The following is a 25,485-nucleotide window of genomic DNA, read 5'->3' as shown; positions in this document are numbered from 1 at the left end:
GACTGAGCCACCTAAGTGCCCCTGTTGCCTGTACTTTTGGTGTCATATCAAGAAATCATTGCCAAGACCAATTTCAAGAAGCTTTTCCCCTATGATTTCTTCTAGGAGTTTCATGGTTTCAGGTCTTACCTCTAAGTCTTTAATTCCTTATGTGTTGATTTTTGTGAATGGTGTAAGGTAAGGATCCAATTTCATTCTTTTGCCTATGGATTTCTAGTTTTCCCAACACCATTTATTGAACAGGCTGTCTTTTTTCTATTGCATATGCTTGGCACTATTGTCAAAAATCAGTTGATTGTATATTCATGGATTTATTTCTGGGTTTACCATTCTGTTCCATTTGTCTATATGTTTGTCTTTATGCTAATGTTCTTCTTTATCTCTGGTCATTTTCTTTTTATGAAGTCTGTTTTGTCTGAGTAATACAACTGCTCCTTCTTTATTTTGATCAGTTTTTTCATGGGCTATATCTTTTCTCACCCTTTTGATTTTAACCTTTCTATACCATTACATTTAAAATGAGTTTCTTGTAGACCTCATGTAATTGGGCTCTTTTAAAAATCCATTCTGGGGCACCTGGGTGGCTCAGTCAGTTAAGCGTACAACTCTTGGTTTTCGCTCTGGTCATGATCTTGAGGTCCTGAGATCGAGCCCCATGTTGGGCTCTGTGCTTGTCGTGGAGTCTGCTTGGGATTCTCCCTCTCCCTCTGCCCCTCCCCTCACTGGTGCTCTCTCACTCTATCTCTCTCTAAAATAAATAAATAAAATATTTAAAAAATCCATTCTAACAATCTCTGTCTTTTAATTGGTGTATTTAGACTTTTTGCATTTAATGTATTATTGATATGTTTGAGTTTAAATCTATTTTATTATTTATTTTGTTTCCTCTGTTTTTGTTTCCTGTTTTCTGCTTACTTTTGCATTATTTGAATATTTTTTAGTCTCTCATTCTTTTTCTCTACATTGTTTTACTGAGACTATCTTTCCATTATTTCAACAGTATTTGTCCTTACTTGTTGGAGAATTTTCATAATAGCTGCTTTAAAATTTTTACCAGATAATTCCAACAATTTGTCATTGCAACATTGATATCTGTTAATTGTCTTTACTCATGTATGGTTCTTCATATCCAGATAAATTTTTGAATTTTGTCCTAAACATTAGAATATTGTGTGATGAGACTTTGGGTCTTACTTAAATCATATGGAGAATTTGAATAATTTTGTTTTGGCAGCTGGAACCAAGATGTGTTCAGACTGAAAGTTCTGACTTGCCTTCTGTGGGTTGTGATTAGAATATCAGCTCTGTTTCCAAGCCTTGACAGTGTTACTCAGATCCGTCCCATGTGTACCACTCAGGAGTCAGTCTGTGTTGGGTACTGGTCGATTAGTTCAGCTCAGCTTTTAAGGTCTATGCTATTCTGTTAAGAGTCAGATTCATACATGCACTGCTCATAAGTGAGCCTGGAAGGTCATATAGCTTTCACTGGTTTGTTTTCCTGAACTTCTCTTTCTCCACAATTCCCCTTATATGTTATGGCTTCTTTAGGCTCCCCTTTTAGGTCTCTGGCTAGAAAGTTGGAACTTTATTTAAGTTTCTCTACTACTCACTTCCCATGATTGTACCTGAATCCCAGGCCAAGGGGCAGGAAGATGGAGAGAGAAAAATAATGCAGTGGGGGTTTTATCACTCTCTTGGGACCACAGATCCTTTGATCAGAGAAGATATTCCTCCTTTAGAGTTGTAAAGGCTTGTGGGTGTCTAGGGGCTGACATACAATAGAATACAGAAAATGAAAAAAAAAAAATACATGGATTTCCCGGACTCAGACTTTTAGAAGACTCATTTCCCACTCTTGTTCCAGTCCTGGAAGTATTCACCTGGAGTTCTCTTTTTTTATGGTGATGTCTACTCTTTATTCATTTTGATATCCACTTGACTGCCTTGAGGCATGGCCAGAGGACAAAAGAAGAGAAATAGAAGAAAACCCAGAAAATTTACCACTGGCTTGGTGGTACTTTGAATTGTTATTTCTTTTAATCTGCCTGCTACTGTTTACTTTCAGCATCCTCAAATAGGTACTCCATGCATTTTACTCAGGTTTCATAGCTGCGTTCAGTGGGAGAGATAGGGTGGAATGTGCTTATTCCATCCTATTTGGAAAGAGACCTCATCCTTTTTGTTTTGTTTTTATTTGTTTTCTCTTAATCATAGGTAAGCCTTGAGTTTTTTTCAAAGACTTCCCCTTCATCTGTTGAGGTGATATTTTTGTTTTCTTATATAATCTCCTAGTATTTCTAAAAGAGAGAGATTATTAGATTACTAGATTCTCTAATATTCTTATAGTTGTGTGATAAGCATAATTTGTCTAAGCTTTATAATAAAAAAGTACATTTTTGCTTTCAGTTTGCTAACTGGTGTTGGGTCTGGTGTTTACTTACTATCATTTCACCTATGTTCATGTTCATGTTAGTAACATCATGGAAATATTCAATTTTCCCATACTCTCTTTCTCTTTTACATAAATATTCCCACATGCCAGCTTTAAGATTTACTCAGCTCCTGTGAAGCAGTAAGTTGGTCTTTACTTTACAAAAATTGGACTCTTAGTATGAAGGAAGAGGCCGAACGAGAAGATAGCTGTGCAGAGACATCTGTTAGTGGTCACTAGACCCCTTTTCCAGATGTTGTGCGACAGTTTCTTGAGTATCAGTTTGCAGGTAATTCAGTAGCCTGTCCTTTCCTGGGCTGTGCAAGGTGTGGAAGCTAGGAGCCTGGAGTCCTGGGTCTTCCTCCTGCGTGGTTCCGAACCAGCTGTCTACAGGGGCAGTCTCAGTGACTCATGTAGGAAAATGTGTGGACCAGGTTCACATAAGGTGGGAAGGACCATTTTCAGTGATATTTAAAATGTCATCTTATGAATGCGGTTGAGCCAGGACAGACCAGCTAAGTGATCTTAGGCAGTCATCCTGTCTCCCTGAACTTCAGTGTCAAAGTGGAGCTCTTTGGGGCTCTAGAGGTCTTTAAGGCCACCATGCCTTTGAATCTAACTTGGGCTCCATTGGCTGGAAAGGAAACTGGGTAGGCCTTGTGGGGAGGGCGGTGGTCAGAAAGGGCTGTTAATGACGCAGCCCAACAAGAGCAGGGCCGAACAGCAGCCTCAGAAGGGTGAAACATTTTAATTGGCATCTTCCACAGAACAGCAAATTGAGTGCTCGGATTTCCTCCCTGTGTTCTTTCTCCCTTGGCTCCTCCTGTCACCCTGGCTGGAGCCCAGGCAGAACTGGGCTGCTGCCTGGGGGCCATCGCCATGGCATTCAGGGGCTCCCAGTGAGGCCTGTGCAGAATCTGAGTTCTCCCTTCAAAGTGGATGCCAACTGCCTGGAGGGCCACCAGGGAGCGCCTAGAAGCTTCCACTTAGCAACGGTTTCCCTCCCAGGACCTGAAAGGCCTGCAGAGGAATGCACTTCTTGCTTATTCTGGAGAAACTTCTGAGCTCTGGCCCTTTCAGCTCCCACTTTTTTCCAGCCCTCTTTTAAGCTTGGACTTCAGAAAATTGTCTGGTGAGAGACACTTCCTTGAGAGCCTTTACTCTCTGCCTCCACCTAAAACTGAAAAAGTGATACTGAGGCAAAAAAGAGTTGAGATGAAGAAGAAGATAGCAGGAGGGGAAGAATGAGGGGGGGAAATCGGAGGGGGAGATGAACCATGAGAGACGATGGACTCCAAAAAACAAACTCAGGGTTCTAGAGGGGAGGAGGGTGGGGGGATGGGTTAGCCTGGTGATGGGTATTAAAGGGGGCGCATTCTGCATGGAGCACTGCGTGTTATATGCAAATAATGAATCATGGAACACTACATCAAAAAAAAAAAGAGTTGAGATGACTAGCTTAGATAATATAGCTCTGATCATCTATGGTTGTTCTTAGAACAACTTTATATTGGGGCCAGACCTACCTTCAGCTGCACGGAATGCAAAGTCCCAGCTATGCTAAACCCAGGTGTATAATCTTGGGTGGCTCACTTCCCTTCTCTGGGCCTTGTGTTCTTCCAATACAGAGGGAAGGTCTTGAGGTAGGTTATTGATTACCAACATCTTTTCCAGCCGGGATGGTCTAGAGGTCTGTGGCGCCATCTTTGCCGGTTGAACTGTGAGGAATTTGATGTGGAAATGCTTGAAGCTATCCCAAAGAAGGTATAGAGGTCTGGTGGGGGGAGAGCAAGGGCTTTGGAGTCAGACAGATGTAGGATCAAACCACTACTGACCAGAAGGTTGGTGGTTATCTAATAGGACCGTATGTACCTTTGTACAAGTTGGAAAACTGTACCCCTTCTGAAGTCACTTTTTTCTGCTCCCTAGAATTATGCAGTACATAACCTGTCCAGTTATACACAACTGTTGTCTGTGTCCTTGGGCCATTTATTTAATCTCTTTGGACCTCTGTTTACTCATCTGAAAAAAGAGGATAGTGATGCCTGTCTTACAGGGTAATGGTGAGGATAGACATATGTGTCAAATGCCCATGGCTCGTACAGAGTAGTTACCCTGGAAGTATAAATTTCCTTTTTATTTTTCCAGGAACAATCTTCCTGAGATGTGGGCTTCAGGGCCCAAGGCACCTCCCTCTTCCAAAAGAGCAGCCTAGTGGTGGCCTGGTGTTTCCAGGGTGGGTTTGGAGCTTGGAATCACATCCTGTCAGTTTGCTTCAGATTCTGCACTGTCTTGGGTATTCATTCCAGGATGCCTTGGGATGCTCCCTCTGTTTGTCCTGCAAGAGGGAAGGGGGGCTCCCCAGTGGCAGGGTGATCACCTAGGCACAGAGTAGTGTCACTGTTGCCAGGCAGTAGGAAGGCTCAAGAGAGACTAGGCCAGAAAGTAAGAGTGGCACAGACTATGAGGAATTTCTCCTGGCCGAGGGTGGCCCTGGAGAGGGAGAGACACAGGCTGTTCATGCCTCGTCTTGTTCCACCTGGTAGTCAGGGCAGAAGCACTGAGTTACTCACTGAGTCAGGGGAGCTGAGATGGAGGTCACTGTGGCCCCTGGTTGAGGAGTCATGGATTTCTCCTAACAGATGTGTTGGGAAGAACGCCAGCTCTGGTGTTAATTCCTCCTGCCTTTGAATTTGGAGACTGCCACTTTTGTCCCCCCAAAATCATATGCTGAAGCCCAAAGTGATGGTATTTGGAGGTGCATCTTTGGGAGGTAATTAAGTCATGAGAGTGTAGACCCCGTGGTTGGATTAGTGTCCTTATTTTTTTTTTTTTTTAAGATTTTATTTATTTGACACAAAGACAGCGAGAGACAGAACACAAACGGGGAGTGTGAGAGGGAGAAGCAGGCTTCCCTCTGAGCAGGGAGTGTGATGTGGGGCTTGATCCCAGGACCCCAGGACCGTGACCGGAGCCGAAGACAGATGCTTAACAACTGAGCCACCCAGGCACCCTGGATTAGTGTCCTTATAAGAAGAGGAAGAGAGCAGCTTAGCTCGGTGGGTTTTGGCCCACAGTCTCTTATGAGGCCACATTCAAGACATCAGCTGGGATTATAGTCCTCTGAAGACTTCACTGGGGCTGGATGACCTGCTTCCATGTGGCTCACTCACATGACTGACCAGTTGATGTTGGCTTTTGGCGGGAGGGCTCAGTTCTCCACCGTGTGGAGCTCTCCATAGGGTTGCTTGAGGATCCTCATGGCTTGACTGTCTGACTGCCCCAGAGTAAAGGATCCATGAGAGAGCCAGGTGTGAGTAGCGATGTTTTATGGCCAGGACTTGGAAGTCACACAGCACCCGTTTACAGTAATCTGTTCATCGTGTGGTCAGTCCTGATGTGCTGTGGGAAGGGAACACACAACGGTGTGAGCATGAGGAGGCGAGGCTCCGGGGAACCATCTTGGAGGCTGATAGCGTGTTTGCATAACAGAATTCAGTGTTTTGGTGTTCCACCACATTCATTTATTTATGGTGTCTTCCTGTGCCCCAGCCACATGCCAGCCCTGTGTTAGGTGCTGGGAATGTGGCTGTGAACAGGACAGACAAGGTCCCTGCCTCATGGGGCCCACAGTCTAGCAGGGGAGATAGATATTAATCCCCCAAATCATGATTCCATTACAATTTTCATAAATGCTGTGAAAGAAAGGAAGGAAAGGAAGGGGGTTCAATGAGAACATATGATGAGGGGTCCTCATGTAGCCTGGGGTGGGGAGGCAAGGTGGGTTTCCCTAAGAATGTTCTCTCCTCTGTGCTTCGGGGCACTTTGCACTGAGGTCCACCCTGGTGCTGCTTCAACCAGTTTTTTCTCCACCCCTTGCTCCCCACCAAATAGTGAGCACCCCGGGAGCAAAGATCTCACCTCAATGCAGCTCTGTGTCCCCAGTGCCTGGCCCAGAGCTGAACGCACACTAGGGGTTCAACTCGTGGGAGCTGAGTGACTGTGTGATCTGACGCCTGCAGCGACCTCTTCTCCTCAGAGGCTGTGTTTGGGGCCAGGGAGAGGGCAAGTGTGGAAGAGGTAGGATCCAATCGAGGACAAAATAGAGTGAATCCGCCACCCTCCTGTGCAGGTACTACTCTTTAACGGCCTCTGCCCCCATGTGGCTCTTTTCAGTAGCAGCAGGATAAGAGCCCCCACAGTTGAATTCTGACTTGGAGGCTGTGATCCAATGGGGACCTAACTAGCATTGTGGTGCCTTGGGTTTCCTTGGCTTCGGCTCATTCACCAATAGAAACTGGCTGTTTTGGCCTCAGTGAGAATGGTAGTCATTATCACATAGCTCTTGCTTATTGCATGCTTATTATGTGCTGGGCATGGCAATGTGCATTCTTGCCATCACCTTACACGTTAGGGCCTTTGCATTTGCTGCCCTCTCAGCCTGCTGTGCTTTTCTCTGGACATCCCCACTTCCTGTGGGTGCCTGCTCAGATCTCCTCATCAGAGGCCCTACCTGACCATCCTGTGTCAATTTGCACATCAGGCCCCCTTCATCTTCTCACCTGGCTGCACTTCTAATCTTTGTTGTACTAATCATATCTACTTATTTTAAATACGGACTCTGGGGGCACCTGGGTGACTCAGTTGGTTAAAAATCTGACTCTTGGTTTCAGCTCAGGTCATGATCTCAGGGTCCTGGGATCAAGCCCCACATTAGGGCTCCATGCTTAGCAGGGAGTCTGCTTGAGATTCTCTCTCTCCCCCTCTCTTCCTTTCCCCACTCATGCTCTCTCTCTCTAAAATAAATAATAAATTAATAAATAAGTAAATTAATTCATTAAAAATAAATAAATTAATTAAAAAAATACGATCTCTTAGTCTTAGTCTGCTTGGGTTTCTATAACAAAAATACCATAGACTGGGGGCTTTAAACAACAGACATTTGTCATTTGTTTCTCACAGTTCTGGAGGCCTAGCAGTCCAAGATCAAGACACCAGTGGGTCCAGTTCTTGGTGAGGGCCCAGTTCCTGACTAGTAGATGGCTGCCTTCTTGTATCCTCACATGGCCAAGAAAGAGAGGGGGCGATCTCTCTTCCTCTTTTTGTAAGGGAACTAATCCCATCATGGGGGCTCTACCCTCATGACCCAATCACTTCCCGAAGACCCCACCTCTGAGTACCATCATATTAGGGCTTCAGTGTATGAATTTTGGGGAGACACATTCAGTTCATAGCACACAAACATTCGGTTCATAGCACATAGAGAGATAAATAAAAGGATCACAGTGTTTGTCCAGGGGAGTAAAACATTGAAATTTTCTGTATTAGTTGAAATATAAAATTTCACAGTGTGAACAGAAATCCTGTGGAAAGCCTCATCCCTTTATAAATTACAGAGTGTTTTCTTATGAGGTAGCTCATTTAGCCTTTTCTTAAAACAACAATGTGAGGAAGGCAGGACATGTATCCTGCTTTTAAAGCTGTGTTCTAGAAGCAGCTCTGGCCCTGAGAGGCTGAATGAGGGAGTCAGGACCAGGCAGAGAGAGGCTGGCATTCACATCAAGCCCTGGAATCCTAAATGCAGAGCTTTGTCTCCATACCGTGTTATCAGTGATAAACCACAGTGGACATCAAGGTCTGCAGTCCTATGAAAATGACTCTCATAAGGTAGCTTTGCTAACACCCTGCCCAAAGTGAGTAGACACAACTGTTCCCATTGGCTGTGTTTGTCTTTGGCCTTTCTTTTGAGGTTCCCTTTTGCAGGGCTGTGCAGAGGCCGGCTGAGGGAATGGTGGAGATGCTAAGGCAGTGTATTTTTTCAAATCTCACCATGAAGAGATGAGCTTATATTTAATTTCGTCAGGGAGTCCTACTCTGCTCCCTAATCTAAAATATGCACCCCTACAACCTTCCTCTCTCTAAGAGTACCCTGGAATTTTCTGTCATAGTGCTCATTACAATCCTTAGCTAGACTCCAAACTCATTAGCAGAAAAACCTTAAGAGGGAGAAGGTAAAAACTGCTACGATCCTGTAGGCAGTCAGGGGATGTGAGATCGGTGTGTGTGCTGGGAAGAGAAAGAGGGAATTGTATAGGAAACAAACTGAGGGTTGCTGGAGGAGAGGTGGGTGGAGGGATGGGGTAACGGGTGATGAGCATTAAGGAGGGCACTTGGTGTCATGAGCACTGGGTATTACATGCAACTGATGCATCGCAACTGCCCTCTCTGAAAATGGATAACGATCAGTTTGCTCTTAATGCTTCATCTCTTGCTGGTTGACCAGTAGACTGTAGTATGTTTTAATAGTTTTTTCTTAATTAATAAAGTTGGCCTCCGATGGCCAGCTCCCTGGGAGTGCTCTTCATCTCCAGCTTGTCCTCTTCCACCTCCTTCCAGACACCGCAGCTGGGTCCTCCTCGCCCCCTTTTCTAAGTCAGTTTTTCTAACGTAAGATCCTGTATGCACAGTTTTCGTCCATCTCTCAGTTTTTTTTTCTTCTCCTAGTCTTTTATTTGTAAACAGTAGTCTTTAATAATAAATGCCAAAGGAAAGCAACAAACAAAAGCAGGGGATTTGCCTAGTGGATGGGAAATGACTGTGAGCCATGGCAGACCAGAAGTTCCTGTTTTGTTCTGTGGGGCCAGGAGTCTGCAATGTGGTGTGCTCATCTTTCTTCTCCCTCACAAAGGTCTCAAACGGCTTAGATGGGAGGCTGAACACGATGACTGGTCCTAATTTTTGCTATTCAGTCATTTTTCTTGATCTTGCTTTCTGACTCCATACATTCCAGACTGTTCAATGGATTTGTAATAAACTTCCAAGATGAAGGGAAATTTCTTGCTCATTGTTTGCCTGAAATCTTGGCTTGTGTTCATCTGATAAAACAAAAAATATGCTCCAAAAACACCCAAGAGTTCAACTACTAAAACTCCTTTAAAGATCTTTGCCACTGTTTCCATAGTGCAGGCCATCCTGAGGTGCTTACACGCAGCTATCTCTCAGTTTTTTTTCCTTATTAGTACTAAAACGAAAGGACCAGAGCAAGGTTTTGACCTCCTGTGATTCCAGAGTTATCTGGAACCAGAATCCCAAGATACAAATTCATGCATTTCTGCAGTAGATGGTTACTGAGATTCATGTGTCATGCGTGCACTTAGCTGTGAAGATAAAAAGGAGATTAAGAGCATGTCCCTACTTTCATGGAACACACATATTGTTGGAAAGGTAGACCCTAAAGAAATGACGCTGACACTATCATCTACCTTTTGTTGAGCATCTCATCGTGATCGTGTGCTAAGATGGTGCTGAGTGTTCCCCAGATTTCATCTTCCACCCTGACAGCCTTTAGAGGTAAGTATTGTGACTTAAAAGTGCACATGAGCAAAATGACTTGGAGAGGTTTGGTAACACGGCAGAGAAGCCAGGATTCCAGGTGAGGTCCATCTGACTCTAAAGCCTGCAGTCTCTCCACCTGCTGTGACAGAAAACTGGTGTCAGGAGAACAGCAGCAGGATCACAGAGGGACTTTTTCACTGGGGGCGGTTGCATTTGGTCCCTGTTGTGTGAGTGGGCATTCATTAGTTGGAAAAAGTGGAGAAGGACATGAAAGTCAAGGGAGGGCATGAATAAAGGCCTGGGGTAGAAAAGCGTCCAGAGTAGGACCCACAGGTGGAGAGCTCAGGATGGCTGGTGTGCAGGGGTGTGTGGGGAATGGTGGGGGCTGAGGCCAGAGCAGGGGGCTGGGGCCACATTGTGCATTGGCATCCGGGCATGGACTCTGTCCTGTGGAGCAGGCCATGGGGAGACTACAGATAATATACAAGATAGGACAAGATGGAAAAGTGAAAACTCAGAAGCCTTCAGAGGCCAGACGGTAACATAAGCCAAGCAGTAGGCTGGTTCATATTTGTTGAGGGGACTTTGTGCCAGGCACTATTCTGAGTTCTGGGCATACAGAGCATAAGGCTGCTGGAAGCTTGCCTTCAGGGAGCTAATACCTTCTTGTGTCCATGTCTGTGATGGAGAAGTGTTTTAATTCCAGATACTGACAGGTGCTTGAGAGAAGATGATGGTCAGAGAAGGCTCTGGGGCCCTGCCATTTGGGTTGAGACCTGAAAGGTGAGGGGGCTTCTGTGCAAGGGATGAGATCTGTAAGAGGCAGGGTATGTGGTGGCTCCAGAGCAAGGCCCTGGAACTAGACTGCACAGTAATGAATCTGGTTCTGCCATTTACCAGCTCTGTGGCCTCAGGGAGGTGACCTAACCTCCCTATGCCTCAAGTACCTCATCTATTAAGTGGGAATAACGATAGCACGACCCCCAAGGGCCGTGAAGAGAACTGCGTAAGTTAGCACATGTAAAATGCTTAGACTGGCACCTGGACATGGAAAGGCCTGGAAGGGGAGCCGATACTATTGGAATCCTTGTTACCAGGAGCATAGCATTCCAAGCAGGAGGAGCAAGGGAAAAGGCACTGACATGGGAATAGGTTCTGGTGGCTTTGGGAAGGAGAAAGGAGGCTAGTGTAGCTGCAGCTTAGTCAACTAGCAGACAAGGAGAAGAGAGGAGGTCAGATCAGGGAGGGACGTGTAGGCAGTGATTTGAACACGGTGAGAAGCGCTGGAGCGATTTAAGCAGGGAAGCCATGCAGTCTGATGGACTGGTGGCAGGCGGAGAAGGGGTGAGAGTGGAGTGGGAGACCCTGGGATGATGTTGGGGTCCTCTAAACAAAGGGCCCTTGATGCTTGTGCCAGAGTTTTAGGAGAGGAGCTAGAAGGAGTGGCAGGAGTTAGGATATGTTTTAGAGGTAAGGGCTATAGGGTTTATTGGCAGAAGGGCTGTGGGTAATGATGGGAGGAATGGAAATAAGGTTAACTTCACACATTTTTGTCCTGATCAACTGTGGTGGGGAAAGGAGTGTCAGGGAGGGTGGTGGCATTGATGGAGATGGGGAAGCCTGGGGAAGAGCAGATTTCTGGGAGAAACACAGTTCTCCTTGGCCATGTGCAGTCTGAGAGTCGTAATGCACGTGTCTCAGGTAGGCAGCTGGGATGCAGCCCTGCTGGTGTGAGCAGCAGGGATTCATGCCACTGTGGCGAACTGTTCCCAAGGGAATTCAGATCATTTACTTTTAGACACTTGCTTGCCAAGCTCAGTACACCTGACACAAAGAGAGACAGCGAGAGAGGGAGCCTCCAATTTGTGACCCCCCCCAAATGGTTCCCAAACTTCCATCCAGCCGAGAAGATAAATTGCCAAGCTAAGACCCAGCCTTTAGCTGGTTGGTAGTGGGGTTCTTTGGTGTCTGCAGAGGAGGAGAGCTCCTAGCAGCCTGCCGGTCTCTGTCCCAGCACTTCTGTGGCTTCATGGCCGGACCTGGCTTCCTCCACTCCTTCTCTAGCCCTTTACTCAGCTGGTGATGCCCTGTGTTCAGGCCCTGCATGAGTCCGGAGGGAAATGGGCAGACACGGCCTCTGCTGTGGGGAGCTCAGCCCAGTGGGCATCTGAGTTCCTGTTCAAGGGTACAATGACCTGTGTCTAGTTTTATTTGTTTGATGCCTTTGATCGGCTCAGCCTGCAGCCAGTCAGTAAGGGCGTGATGATCTATGCTGCTGGACAGAACAGTGCCGGCAGTGCATGCCTGAGCCAAGCTCGGGAGCTGAGTGTGCACACTAGCTCTTCGGGGCTCAAGGTCCTGCAAGGAGCGTGCATGAAGATGGAGCAGCTCCAGCGAGTCCTGGCTAGAGGTTGACTTCTTACCTTGGATCTGGGGAGCTCTTTGCTCATTTTAGGCTTTGCACCCTGCTGGCGGCATGCTCGGGGTGGGGAGTGATTTTCTCATTCAGCTCTGTTCTTTGTCAGGCCCACGGAGGGGTCTGAGCTTCCCTCTCCGATTCTGCTTGGACTCTCCCTCTCACGTGCATACACTCTCAGTGTCTGTCCTTCAGTAGGTTTCAAAGTCATGCTGTGAACAGTTCTTTCTCACAAAACTGCTGAAAGAAACCAAGGGAATTTGACATTAGATTCCATAGGTACGCGTTTTCAAAACCATGCTGGGGCTTTCCAAAGAGCTCTTAGAAAGTGTGCTTGGCTGTTCCTTTTCAAAGTGGGTTATGTCCTTTAACACCTTGCTATTCAGAGTGGGATTCTGGGACCCACACTATCTGCATCACCTGGGAGCTTGTTTGAAATGCAGAGTGTCAGGCCCCACTCCTGATCAATTGAAACAGAATCTGCATTTTAACAAGATCCTCAAGTGATTTTTATGCACAGTAAAGTCTGAGGTGAGGTGCTTCAGGCAGCAGCCTTCTGGAAAATGCTTGGTCTTGGACAGCTCCTGATTATACAGTCCAGAAGATGGTTCCCAGGTTCCTTTTATCTCCTGAGAAGATGGGGATCTGGCTTAGCCTGAAGATCATTGTGAAGGTGAATGTTGTTAAGCAGTCGGTTGCTGAGGCTTATTTAAAATAACACATATAGGGGCACTTGGGTGGCTCAGTCGGTTAAGCATCTGCCTTCGGCTCAGGTCATGATCTCAGGGTCCTAGGATCAAGTCCCGCGTCGGGCTCTCTGCTCAGTGGGGGGTCTGCTTTTCCCTCTTCCTCTGCCCTTCTCCCTGCTTGTGCTCTCTCTTGTTCTCTCTCTCTCAAATAAGTAAATAAAATCTTAAAAAAAATAACACATATATTCTCTTTTTTTTGGCAATGATTTAAGTGACTTGACTTTTGTGGGTGAAGGCCTCCAGTTATTTTTGTCAAATGAGGAGGGAGCTGGGTGTGTCAGTCCGGGGATGAGAGGGCTCAAGGGGCTTGAGGCTAGGAGTTGTCATCGAATGTTGATGGAGCCCTCAGATTTCATCATCACGAAGAGCCCTCTAAGATTGTGTGACAGGTTAAAGGTGAAGGAGCCTGTCTCCAGAGGGGGTATGCTCCCATCCCTAGGGGCGATTCAGGCATGAGCTTGCCATCCACTTGTCTGGGATGTTATAGGGGATCCAAGCAGGACGTGTGGAGTTGGACTGGACACCTTTTAATGTGCATTCCAGCTGTGGGAACTACAAAGAAAAGAGAAGAGCTCACAGAACTGAGTTTCAAGCCCAGCTTTCCCATTTACTAGCCCTGATTTGGGCAGGTTACTTACCTTTTCTAAGCCTCAGTTCCCTCATCTGAAAATAGGGATAATAATACTCACCTCATGGGCTGGTGTGAACATTAAATGAAAATTATGGACCTAAAGTTCCTACCAGTGCCTGGCATGATGTGGAGGTGTCCTATATTTTCGTGTCTTTCCTCTTCTCTGTACTTTTCTTTGCCTTGTCTGGAGTGAACTGTAATTAGTGAACAGTTTGAACAGACAGCTTGATATTGGATTTTAATCTCATACAGTTCTGATTCTTGTTCTTCTGTGAACAAGGACCTTTCATTTAGCATTCAACAGACTTTGGATCAGGTCGTGTATTAATATTATGTTTCCCCAACTCGGCCTCAGGCTCTGTGAGGTCAGGGCCTCGTACCTTGGCCAGGTGGTTTCCACAGAAATACCAGGCACCGTGATACATTCATATTGCAACAACTCTAATAATCCGTGTCAGGAAGCTCCGTGCCCAGCCTTTTGGTTTCAGCTGGACTCCTGGCCACCCAAGGTCCATCCTTGCATCCAGCACAGCAATGGGGAGGAGGGGGCTCAGGGGTTACTCAGCAGAGGTTAATCAGTTGTTTGCTCTAAGTCACAGGAAACCGTGAAAAGTCAGTTTGAAACCGTGAAAAGTCAGTTTGAAACCCGACAACTTGGAAAGAGGGATCAAGAGAAGGAAGCAAGGAAGTGATTGAAATAATAAATTTCACTTTTTCTTAATATCCCACTTTGTTCCATAAAGGATTGGTGCATACAGCAAAATAGAAATAGAATATCATTTGTGGAACAAGGTAGGATATAGGTAAATAAACAAATGTATAAAATCAGGACCAGGGAAGAAAGAAATACATTGCATGAGTCTTCCCACATGACCCAGATTCCTCCAAATTAAAAAAAAAAATAAGTAAAGGAGATATGTTTCCCAAGCGTCTTCTCAGGCTGGCAAAGGCTTGTATGATTTTCCTTCTGTCTGTGTTTCATTGCACCCTGGGCTGAGTGAGCCAGTGAGCCGTTCTGCCCTCTGGCAGGCAAGCCTTGCCCTCTGTAAGGATTTGCCCATTACGCTAGGAGAGAAGGGCCTGGGAGGTGCACCATCCCTGCCACTCTCAAATTATCAGCCCTGGTGAGTCATCACTACAAATTGGTTTTATTTTCTTTTATGCGAGAGCTTGATTCAGAGTCGATTTGACACCCAAATTGGCCCGGAAGGTATAATGAGGCGATGCCGAGCATCTCTGAATATAGAAGGGGGAAAAGGAACAGGCTGAAGGGTGGTGATGTCTTTTATGTTGTTTGGGCACAAATTCTAGCTGGATTGCAGAGCTCTGTTCTGTTTAAGGAACAGGAGAGCAGGGTGCATTCCTCTGCGAGCTGCTAACTTGAGGCCAAGTGGGGAGGAGACAAGGGCCTCTCCCACCAGGTCTGGGTGGTAGTCGGGCTCAGCAAACAGTACTAACACTCAGGTGTTGAAAGTGTGATGGACAGCACAAGGGTTAGGAGCACTGGCTCTGGAGTAAGGTAACACTGGATTCAATTTCCAAATCTGCCCCTCACTAGTTGTTTCATCTCAGGCGATTTACGTAAGTTCTCAAAGACTCAGTTTCCACATCTGGAAAATGGGAAAATATAGCAGGATCCTCAGAGAGTTGCTGTGAAGATAAAATTAGGTAATGGATGAGCTGTACTTAGTCTGGTCCTTAGTTATTCTATAGCGAGCATTTCTCATCTTAAGCAACCCCAATAACATGTTTTATATAAGTATTTAACTCAGTTATCTTTGTGAATTATACATGTTGTGGCCCTATTCTTTGATGTGCAATGTAAGCTGGCAGGGACTCTCCCATGTACCCATCCACCCTTCCCCTCCAGCCTCCCCTGCCCCGCCCACCGCAGGCTTTGATAATACGTCAGACTGGGCATCAGAAGCCTTCTTAACTCAGCGCTTTTACATTTTTGTGCTCAAAATGGATCCTGGGGTTGTCAGGCATTGATATTTATCAAACCCAGCGGCGGAAAAGGAAGCCAGACACTTTAGTTCCCCCTTGATACCCCATAATGTGGGAGTTAAAGAGATTGACTGCATCCCTTTTCCTGAGAATGCTGGGCTCGGAGCTGGAGACACGGATGACGTTTCTGACTCTGCTGCTTAGCTCTGGTCTGATCTTGGACAAGTCCCTTGATCTCTTGGAATGTCAGTTTCCTCACCCGTTAAAGAGAATAGGCCTCCTGGGGCTGTTTTTCTGAGTTGTTGTGCTTCTCATGCTAACGTGAATTTGATTCTTTTTTTTTTTTAAAGATTTTATTTATTTGAGAGAATGAGATAGAGAGAGAGCATGAGAGGGGGGAGGGTCAGAGGGAGAAGCAGACTCCCCACTGAGCAGGGAGCCCGACGCGGGACTCGATCCTGGGACTCCAGGATCATGACCTGAGCTGAAGGCAGTCGCTTAACCAACTGAGCCACCCAGGCGCCCGTGAATTTGATTCCTGTTGCTATTCCCTTGTCCCTATTTTCTACCTAGGGAGGATAGAAGACGGTTAGGGAGTCCGCTGGTAGCTGGGGCTCTTGCATGAACAAGGCACTGAAGCTCCTTCCTTTTTGCCTGGCGTCTCGCTCTTCTGGATGCCGTTGCTGTGAGTCCTGGCGTTAGCACCCGCCTAACAGAAGGACCCCTTTCTACTGACAGTCTCTGGGCTTGTGCCAGGTAGGAGGTCTCAGGCAGGTGACCTCCTCCACTCTCTGTAGGCCAGTAGGTGGCTCTTACGGGGGCTAGGGGCATGAGGAAGAGGGGCAGCCCTCACTAAGACGTTTCTCCCCATGTAGCCCTCTCCAGAGCATGGCTCCTATCTGCCTACCCTTTGTGGAAAGCAGAGAGGCTAAATGGAAAGAACACAGACTTTGGAGCCTGGTACACCTGGCTTTGGATTGGAGTTCTGCCACACAACCGTGTTGTCTTAGAAAAGTTACCTGTCCTTTCTCAATTCCAGTGGCCCGATTCTGTATCAAATGGGAATGGCAATCTTACTCAGTGTGAAGGCAGGGGCCGGGACTGGTTGTTCACAGCCTTCCCTGGTATCTACAGTTAGTCAGTGCTTGACAAATATTTCTAAATATTTCTGAAGGGCTCAATTGATACTTACAGCACATAGAAGTGCTCACTGTATGCTAGCATCCTTGTACCTTCCCCTCCACGTCTCCTTCCAATTCTTGGCCCCCATTGCACTCTGCATGGTAGGTTGGTGGAAGGTTGGCCATTGATCCGTATGATAAATATTGCGTGCCAGGCATCTAGGCATTGGGGATGTAGAAGTTCTTTCATTGGCAGAGAATCCATGCTCTGAGTTTGGATCACATCACCACGATCGTATGATCATGATCATGGCCTTCTTCCCTGGTGCTGGTCCAGAGAATCCATTGTAGTGGAAGGAGGAAGGCAATGAGCCCAATGAGGAAAGCACAGAGCATATGAGAAGGTGACAGTGCTGTGGGGAGGAATAGAGCAGGGAAGGGGAATGGGGACAGAGGAAGAGGGGGAGTCGGGAGTTGTGATCTCAGTAATGTGATCACCGAAGTCCTTACTTAGAAGGGGACAGCTACGCAAAGATGACCAAGTCTGTTTCTCCCCAGCACCCATCCAGTTTTCCTTGCTGGGTTTTGCAAGCTGGAGGCAGTGTGAGGTGAGGCCAGTCAGCTGCATCTTTTACAGTAACTTAGGAAGGTACCTAGAACCTCATTCTAAGGCTCTCTTCTCTGGGAGTCCTTTGTGTTGGCTTTCCAGCCCACCAGGCTTCCCAAAGGACCTCACCTCAAGAGGGTCCCTGGGCTGACCTCAGAGATTGTGGCAAAGCAGCAGACAGAATCTGCATTGGGCAGATTTCCCTTCAGGAAGCCAGACTCTTTTCCCAGCTTGCTTGCTAACTGTGTGTTGTCCCTGGCACCCAGCCCCCCAGCTGCGTTTATACTGGCCCAGGTGCCAGAGCTTTCAAAACAAGGGTGGCGGTGTTTTTGGTGCGAGTTTTGGTTACAAAGCAGTGTGCACCTGCCCAGGCCACCACCACAACTATTTGGACCACCCTCCCTCCTGTTCTGATGGCCTGGATTATTTGTAGCTGAGCTGGGACATCAGTACCACCTTCATTGCCTGCGGCTGGGGTGCTCATTTTTCTGAGTTAACTTCCTGTCTCTCCTGCTTCCCTCCCAATGGTCTCCATGGCAAGCCCTTCCTTTAAGATTTGCTTCTGGCCATTTTGGTTTTTTTTTTGGTGGGGGGAGCAATACAACAGACATACCAGGGGCACACTTCATTTAGAATGCTGCTTTTCACATGTGAGTGTAGCTTCTTACGCAATTGATTAAAACCCAGACTCCTGTCCCCACTTGCAGGGATTCTGATTCAGTGTTTCTGGGATGGGACCAACGAAACTGGATCATCATCATCATTATCATTTTAAGTCAGTTCCCAAGCTTGTCAGGCCGGTATAAACCCAGATTGAAAGGCATTGCTTTTCCCCCTAACTTATTTGTATGTCAAGACTGAGTGAAATCAACTGTTGCTGTCCACCCAGGGCCTTGCCCAGTGCTGAGCTCATAGTTGATGCTCAGGACACGTGTGGAAGTTTGGAGGCAATCATTTTATAAGAAACCCTTTATAATGTGAGGAGTTGCTCACTAATGGGTCCCCATACTTATGTTTGCCGTCTTAACAGTTGATTTTTTCTTAAAGCAGAGGCATGTCTCTGTTCATGACTTTAATGACAAAACAAAAGCATCCTGAAAAGAAGAATTGAATAGGGGTAATTACTTTTGAAAGACTTTGAGCCACACCTTCCTTCCTGAATGTTGCTTTGATAAAGATGTATGAAGTTACACCAGCTATTAGTACTTCTCAGCTGCTCAGTGGAATCGGCTAGCAGCTTAATAGGTATGATGCTTGGGTCCCATCCCCAAGGCTCTGTTTAATTGGGCTGGGGTGGGGCCTAGGCATCAGGATTTTAAGAAGTTCCCTAAGTAATTCTAATGTGCGGCCAGGGCTACAAATCCCTGACCTAGAAACTGTGGAACTCCCTGGAGAGCAGAGTGGGAGATTTGTTTCTTGAGTCTTACAGGGAATCCTCTTGGACTAGAGATGGAAAATCCCCTGGATTCTGTGATCCAAGCCTGCTCTGGAATCTGAATCTAAAACATAACTTATATAAATAAATAGACATACACACACAGTATCTAAAATCTTAATGTACATCAAATAATAGTCAATTGTTTTCTACCCCTTTGATAAAAACATTTTTCCTGATTATAAACATGGTGTGCGAGTATCATAAACTATTGGGTTTATGCAGAAAAGTATAAAATAGGTTAAAAATCATCTCCCCAAATCCCAGCATACAGAAGAAATAACTATTAATATATCTGGTACACATCCTTCCCCTTATTTCTCTGTGCCTTTATAGACATGTAGCCTAGACCTACAATTCAATGTCAATGGAATCGATATATACTGGTCTGGGTGTTTTGACCAACAGTATTGATGTGGATAATTTTCCTTAAATCCTCATAATCACTTTTATGAGATTTTGTCAAATTCAAGCTCTGATTGCATCTGATAAATGGAACATCTACTTTGTTGTTAAGACCTGCTGTATATATATATTTAAAATAAAGGGCAAACAGCCACGAACGAGGCCTCCTGTGCTGGTCGAGAAGCCCGGATGTGTCTGAGCAGTCTCTGGAGTGTGCCTGGGCAGTTTGTGGGCTGGGGACAGAGGGCTTAGCAAGCTTGGCCACAACCACTTTTTGTAGTGCTGGTCTGTGTTGAGTTTTAGTTTCATTCTTTAGGCTTTTAAACAGTTTTTGTTTTCATTTGCCTTGTGGACCATGCCGAGAATATAGAACATCCAGTGCCGTCCTCATAGAGCTGCCTCCTGAGCATGCAGGAGGCAGAACCACCTGTAGGGGGCGTCTCAGTGGTGATCCATTGCTGGCCTGTGAATTGGACAGCCATTCAGTTATTGAGAAAAGCTGACAAGTTAAATTTATATTTGAAATATCTTGATTTTTTTTTTTAGAGGGGGTTGGGTAGGGGCAGAGGAAGAGAGAGAATCTTATGTAGGCTCCATACCCAGCACAGGGCCCAAAGTGGGGTTTGATCTCATAACCCTGCGATCATGACCAGAGCCAAAGTCAAGAGTTGGATGCTTAACCGACTGAGCCACCCAGGAGACCCTGAAATCTCTTGCTTTTTAAATGTAGACAAGTAATTGTTTAAAATCATTGTGGGGCTGAACAACACACCTGGGACTTTTTAGAGTCCTCTGGAAGCCAGTCTTATGTTCTTGGTCTACTAAGACATCTTTGGCCGTGGTATCGATTTAGTCTACTTGATTTAGTTCTAAAAATATTGACCTATGTGTTATGCCGCGTGGCACTTGCTCAGTGTTCAAAAGACTGGAAATACAAAGATGAACAATTATGCTCCTTGTCTTGAGCGGGGTAGCTTGTATTTGAGAGGAGCTGTTCTCAATATATGGTCCCCAGGCCAGCTCCTCGGTATTACCTGGGAACTTGTTAGAAATGCACATTCTCAGGCCCCACCCCAGGTTCACAGAATCAAAATTTGCATCTTAACAAATGCTGCAATCTGTTTTTTAACAAACCTTCCTGGTGGTTCTGACTCCTGCCGAAGTTTGAGAACCACTGCTCTGGGAGGGGAGTTAGGTGTATGGGCAGAGATCTATGGGATGGAGAAGCTGTGGCAAGAGTCAGGGAAGCTTTTCAGAAATGAATGGCTCCACCTGAATCTTAAAGGATGAGTAGAAGTTGGCAGGTGAGGCAGTGGGGAGGGGTGTCCCGGGGAGGGAGCAAAAAGAACCAGAGTAGGAGGAGAGAGGGTGTGTAGGGTGTTTGGGAATTGTCAGTTTAGAGCACGTGACTGACGGATGCTCTGGCAAATAGAATGAGCTTAGAAGAATAGATGGGGGCAGGTGTTCGATGCCAGGTCCTGTTAGCTGGATTGGGTCTTGTAAGTGTTGGGACATCGCTGGAGACCTTGGAGTGAGGGAGTGTGGCACTGGGTCTGCGTTTAGGAAAATAATACTGCTGGCATGGTTCAAATTCCTTCTGGGTAGAGACAACTCTCTTGGTACCCACTGGCCTAGATCTGGGTTCCTGCTTCTCCTGGTGTGACTTGGATCTGGGTCAGCAATTCCCATCCTTGGATAGGGTGGTGGAAAGAGGAGGAAAAAGCTTTTGCGTGAGGAAACAGTCATTGCTGCATGTAAAATTGTGACTGCAATTGTCACATGTCACTGTGTCCTTTCCCTTCCCACAGGGAAAATGCTCATTCTCCAAGCTGAACATTTTACTGGTTGCTGGTGTTTTCAGCAATTGCAGTGGTCTTGGTTTTCTTACTTTAAAAGCAGCCCATCACTGCAGCAAATATTTTGGGGGAAAACAAACCTTGGTCTGTTTTCTTTCTTTAGAGATCTATGATGTCTAAAGAGGAAATAATTTGAGCTCAGGGCCCGGGAAACTCATGTCTGTATCTAACTAGGGCTTGCTTCTCCCTCCCTCTCTCACTCTCTTTCTTTTTGAAATGCTGGGGTGTGGGAGGGAATGGGAGCAGGATGCAATGTCACCTCCCCCTGCTGGTCGTTTTGTATAACGTCTTGTTGGTAATCTACGAAGCGAGTGTGGACAATGGGCAATGCAAATGACAGAAAAGTAGACTGAGACTGGATCCATTAACTTTTAAAATCTGCCCAGTATAGTGAATTGTGAAATCTTTATCTTTGTGAGAGGGTGAAAGGAATATATATATATTTTTTCTCCTTCCATTCTTTGCAAATTGATGTAATGTTTACGAAGTAGTTATTTCTTTTGTCTGGCTACTGCAACTTTGCATACATTAATGATTACTTTAGCAATCTCTCTCTCTTTTTTTTTTTCTGCCTATCTAGTTAATGTTTTTTTTGTAAGCTAAAATGAACAGTTTTTTCCAGTTAATTGCTTTGGGTGCTTGGTTCAAGTTGACCACAAGTATCTGTGCCTGTTTACTCTGAATATATAAAACAACCAAGCTGTAATCTTTATGGGTATTAAAAGTGATATTTAAAGTGAGTGAAACTTGTGTTTCTACTTAATGATTGATCTCTATTTTTAGTCACAAAGGTGGTGTTCATAAATATAGGGGATATTCATTATGACTCCATCTACATGATAAATTATATAGAGGCTTTTCAGAGGAGGGTAAAATGCCCTGCTGAGAAGTTTAAGGTTAAGCTTTTCTAGGGCAGTTCTCTGAACAATTCCACCCCCTCCCCCTTTTGAACTTCCCTGTTTGTGAGAATCTGAATTTAAATAGCCTTCCTAATAAAAACTAACCTTGTTGTTATCTTCTGAAATCTGAAATCCTGTCTTGGCTTTGCCCCTGTCCATCTGAGCAGATTGAATTTATGGAGTGGGTGCATTTGTGTGTTTCAGGACAGCCTGATAAGAGGAAGCTTGAACCAGGAGGACCTGTACTGGCTTGGAACTCAGGCATTCACACCTCTTACCACGTGGGTGCAAGCCAGTTACCACCTCTAGGCAGAGTAAACTAGATATTGTTTAGGTCCTCTCCAGCTTTATTCAAATGCACTCATCAAAATGATTAAAACGTTTGCCCTCATTTAGACATTGAGAGCAGCCCTGGAAATAAGAGAAAGAGAGGAAGTGAAGTTGCTTTTATTCTCTTACAAAGATCGTCAAACATAGTTTAATGTCAGATCATCCAGAGGGTTAGCTGTAGGTTGGGCATGTGGGCTGTGTGCCTTGTTCTTATTGCACTGTCTGCTTTTTTTTTTTTTTTCTAGTTGCAAATGAAGCTGGAGACAAGACCGCCAGATCACTTGCCCGCTTCTCTCGTGAGTAGATCTTGTTTCACTCCTTTCCTGGGCTCCTTCAGAGGTCTTTTTACCTGCATTGTCCAACCCTGTAATCCTGCCAGGCGTCAGTAAAACACTGTCAATGAAAGAGTCATATAAGAAATATCTTCAATGGGTTAATATTTCATTCGAGCCCCACCACGGGGGAGCTATTCATTGCTATTATCTTTTCAATCCTCAGAACTGTGTGTGGTTTATCAAACTGTGCTCTAGTGTTTTGCTATTCCAAGTGGGGTCCTGGGAGCAGGAGAATTGACATCACCTGGGGATTTTTAGAAATGCAGAGCCACAGGCCCAAGGAATCAGAATATGAATGAAACAAACCCCTAGGTAATTTCTGTGCACATTTGAGTTTGAGAACTGCTCACTGGGAGTCCCCTCAAGAGAGCCCTGCAGTGGAGGTGGGCTTTTTATGAAGATAACATGAGGAGGAGTATATGAAATGCTCATAGTTGCCAACGTCCACGCATGTGTGAAAGCGTCACCACCATCCAAAGTGGATTTACGGGCTGCCTCCACGGGCTTTCCCTCCTTTAGGTGACATTTTTGAAGCTCATATAGATTGAATGGTTTTCCTTGGGCACAGGGTTCCCATAAGGGCCTTGGAGCTTCCCACCAATTTCTTTTGACTCTTTTGTCTCCAGGTCTCGATCATAATGGGAGAACAGGAGTCAAACACTTCTCAGTGTTTTCTGTGCCAGTGTGGTCAGCAAATTACGCAGCCAATTAATGCTGTCCCTGGAAGGAAAACCCAGATCCCAATAAGGGAGCAGAAATACCAGAGGTTGAGCAGGGCTGGATGGAGGTGTTCCCCAGGAAATGGTGGGGCTGTCAATCAAAATGGATGGATTTTTCTTTCCAGCACCATCACCACTTGCTGGCTTTTGCTTAAAGTAATTTCACAGATAGTTTCTGGGCCTCAGTTTTTCCATCTGAAAAACAGAAAATTCATACCCATCTTCTCTCCTTTATAAAAAAGTTACCTACTTTTGAAGTCATGGCACACAAATTCCCAGTCACTGCACTGTTTACATAAGGTAGATCAAGTCTTGAGTGTGGATACTGCTATAGTAAGCCTTAATGAATAGAATTGAAAGTATAATTTCTCTATTTGCAGGGCCTTCTAAATTCTGCCTTCCAGCTTTTTTGAGGAGGCTTCAAAACTTTGAGATTGATTCCTAGAAATGGTTTTTATAGAACTGTAATAATATATGATAATGCAAGAGCATTAAATGCTCACATTTTAGAAGCTGTGAAATAAAACACTCGCTTCTCACTGCCCTCCTACCTGGAACCATTACTTCCCAAAATAAGTATTTCATCCCACAGCTCAATGAGGATGATGAATATGCTTTTAGTCCCTTTATTTCTTTATCTCCTGAGCAGTAGTCAGGCAAATTAATAAGCCGGAATGGTAACCTAACCGCTCTGTGTGCATTGTGCTGCATGTACCTCTGTGGGAGTGCCTGGTGCTTTTTCTTTTTTTTTTTTTTTTAATTTTTATTTATTTATTTATTTGAGAGAGAGAGAGTGCAAGAGAGAGCAGGAGCAGTGGGGAGGGGCAGAGGGAGAAGAAGAAGCAGACTCCCTGCTGAGCCAGGAGCCAACATGGGGCTTGATCCCAGGACTCAGAGATCATGACCTGAGGGGAAGGCAGAGACTTAACCAACTGAGCCACCCAGGTGCCCCTGCCTGGTGTTTTGATGTTCACCATGACCGGTAGGAAGGGGACAGACGGGGTCTTATCACCGAGAACCCAGAATGACAGCTGGAGCAGCTGGTCCCTTCCCAGACAGAAGAGGGTAACTTTTTTTTTTTAAAGATTTTATTTATTTATTTGACACAGAGAGAAAGACAGCGAGAGAGGGAACACAAGCAGGGGGAGTGTGAAAAACAGGCTTCCCGCAGAGCAGGGAGCCTGATGCGGGGCTCGATCCCAGGACTCTGGGATCATGACCTGAGCCGAAGGCACGACTGAGCCACCCAAGCACCCCGAGGAGAGTGACTTTGCTTGTAAATAGCTTCCACAACTTCTGAATTGTGTGTCTGGGTTGGAAGGATGAGATGTCACTTGAAAGTGTATTCATAGAAGGTAAGTGAGGACTGAGAGAAACAAAATATACAAGCAAAAAGTAATTAGTGGCAAACCAGTGAAGTTGGGCTGATTCTGGAGCCAAAAAAACAGGAAAGAGAATTCCTGACCGTGCCATGTCCTGAGTTGGGGGGGGGGGTCAGATGGTATCATTAATTCCTAAATCTTTTCATAGCAGATACTAGAGGGAGAAAATTAGGTGGCCTTTAGGAAGAAAAAATATATTTTTTTCTTTTTTTGGTGGAGGTGCTGGGGATTGAACCCAGGACCTTGTGCAGAAAAAAATAATTCTTGATGTAGCGTTGTCTGATTGACACTTAACTGCATTGAAAATGACCTTGATGCTGTGGCATGGTGTGAACGAAATGGTCAGTTTGGGGAGATTGGAAGTATTTGGATGACAGACTTCTCTTTGGAGGCTCGAAGATGAATACTGCAACCTTCTCCAGTGTTGGTACCCGCTAAGACACACATCAAGCCCTGACTGTGTGTACTGCCCAGCGTGGATGTCGGCCTGATGGGAGTGGGAAACAGGGACACAGGTGGGAAATGCTGTGAAAACTGGACTCGCTGAGGTGGGCAGGGGGTGGTCCGCAGAAAAGAGCTGGAAGGATGGGCTGGCCCTGTGGCCTCCCAAGTCCTCCCAAGGGTTTCATTCCCTTGGGGGTCTCACATTCTGATTCCTGATGCCTCTGGAATATGTGGCTCATTTCTCTATAGATTTTGCCCATGCTTGAATCAATATACTTTCCTCAGCTTTCCCATAGTGCAAGGGATGAGCTGTGTTGATTATATTAAGAAATCCTAAAGGAGAACGAGAGGGAAGTAGAGTGTAGGAATCATGACAACATCTAGCTTTTCTGAGGGCTGGTTTCTGATTCTGCCTTGGCCAGCTGGTTTACCAGCCTTGCAGG

General features: G+C 45.6%; 1 protein-coding gene and 1 pseudogene across 3 annotated transcripts in view; one reads left to right on the top strand and one right to left on the bottom strand.

Moving 5' to 3' along the window:
* Positions 1 to 25,485, top strand: part of PDE1C (phosphodiesterase 1C) — a 625,988-nt gene that overhangs the window by 151,846 nt on the left and 448,657 nt on the right. For all 3 annotated transcript variants that reach the window (XM_088018710.1, XM_088018709.1, XM_088018711.1), the window contains one exon: positions 22,408 to 22,458. In XM_088018710.1, coding sequence (XP_087874836.1) covers positions 22,408 to 22,458 — 51 coding nt within the window. The remainder of the gene's footprint in view (positions 1 to 22,407; positions 22,459 to 25,485) is intronic.
* Positions 9,004 to 9,402, bottom strand: LOC114200203 (protein CEBPZOS pseudogene; annotated as a pseudogene).

This window comes from Eumetopias jubatus, unplaced genomic scaffold (assembly GCF_037043125.1).
Source record: "Eumetopias jubatus isolate StellerSeaLion01/CBP00866 unplaced genomic scaffold, mEumJub1_p1.0 scaffold_14, whole genome shotgun sequence".
Classification (NCBI taxonomy): domain Eukaryota; kingdom Metazoa; phylum Chordata; class Mammalia; order Carnivora; family Otariidae; genus Eumetopias; species Eumetopias jubatus.
This window is presented reverse-complemented; position numbering and strand designations above follow the sequence as displayed.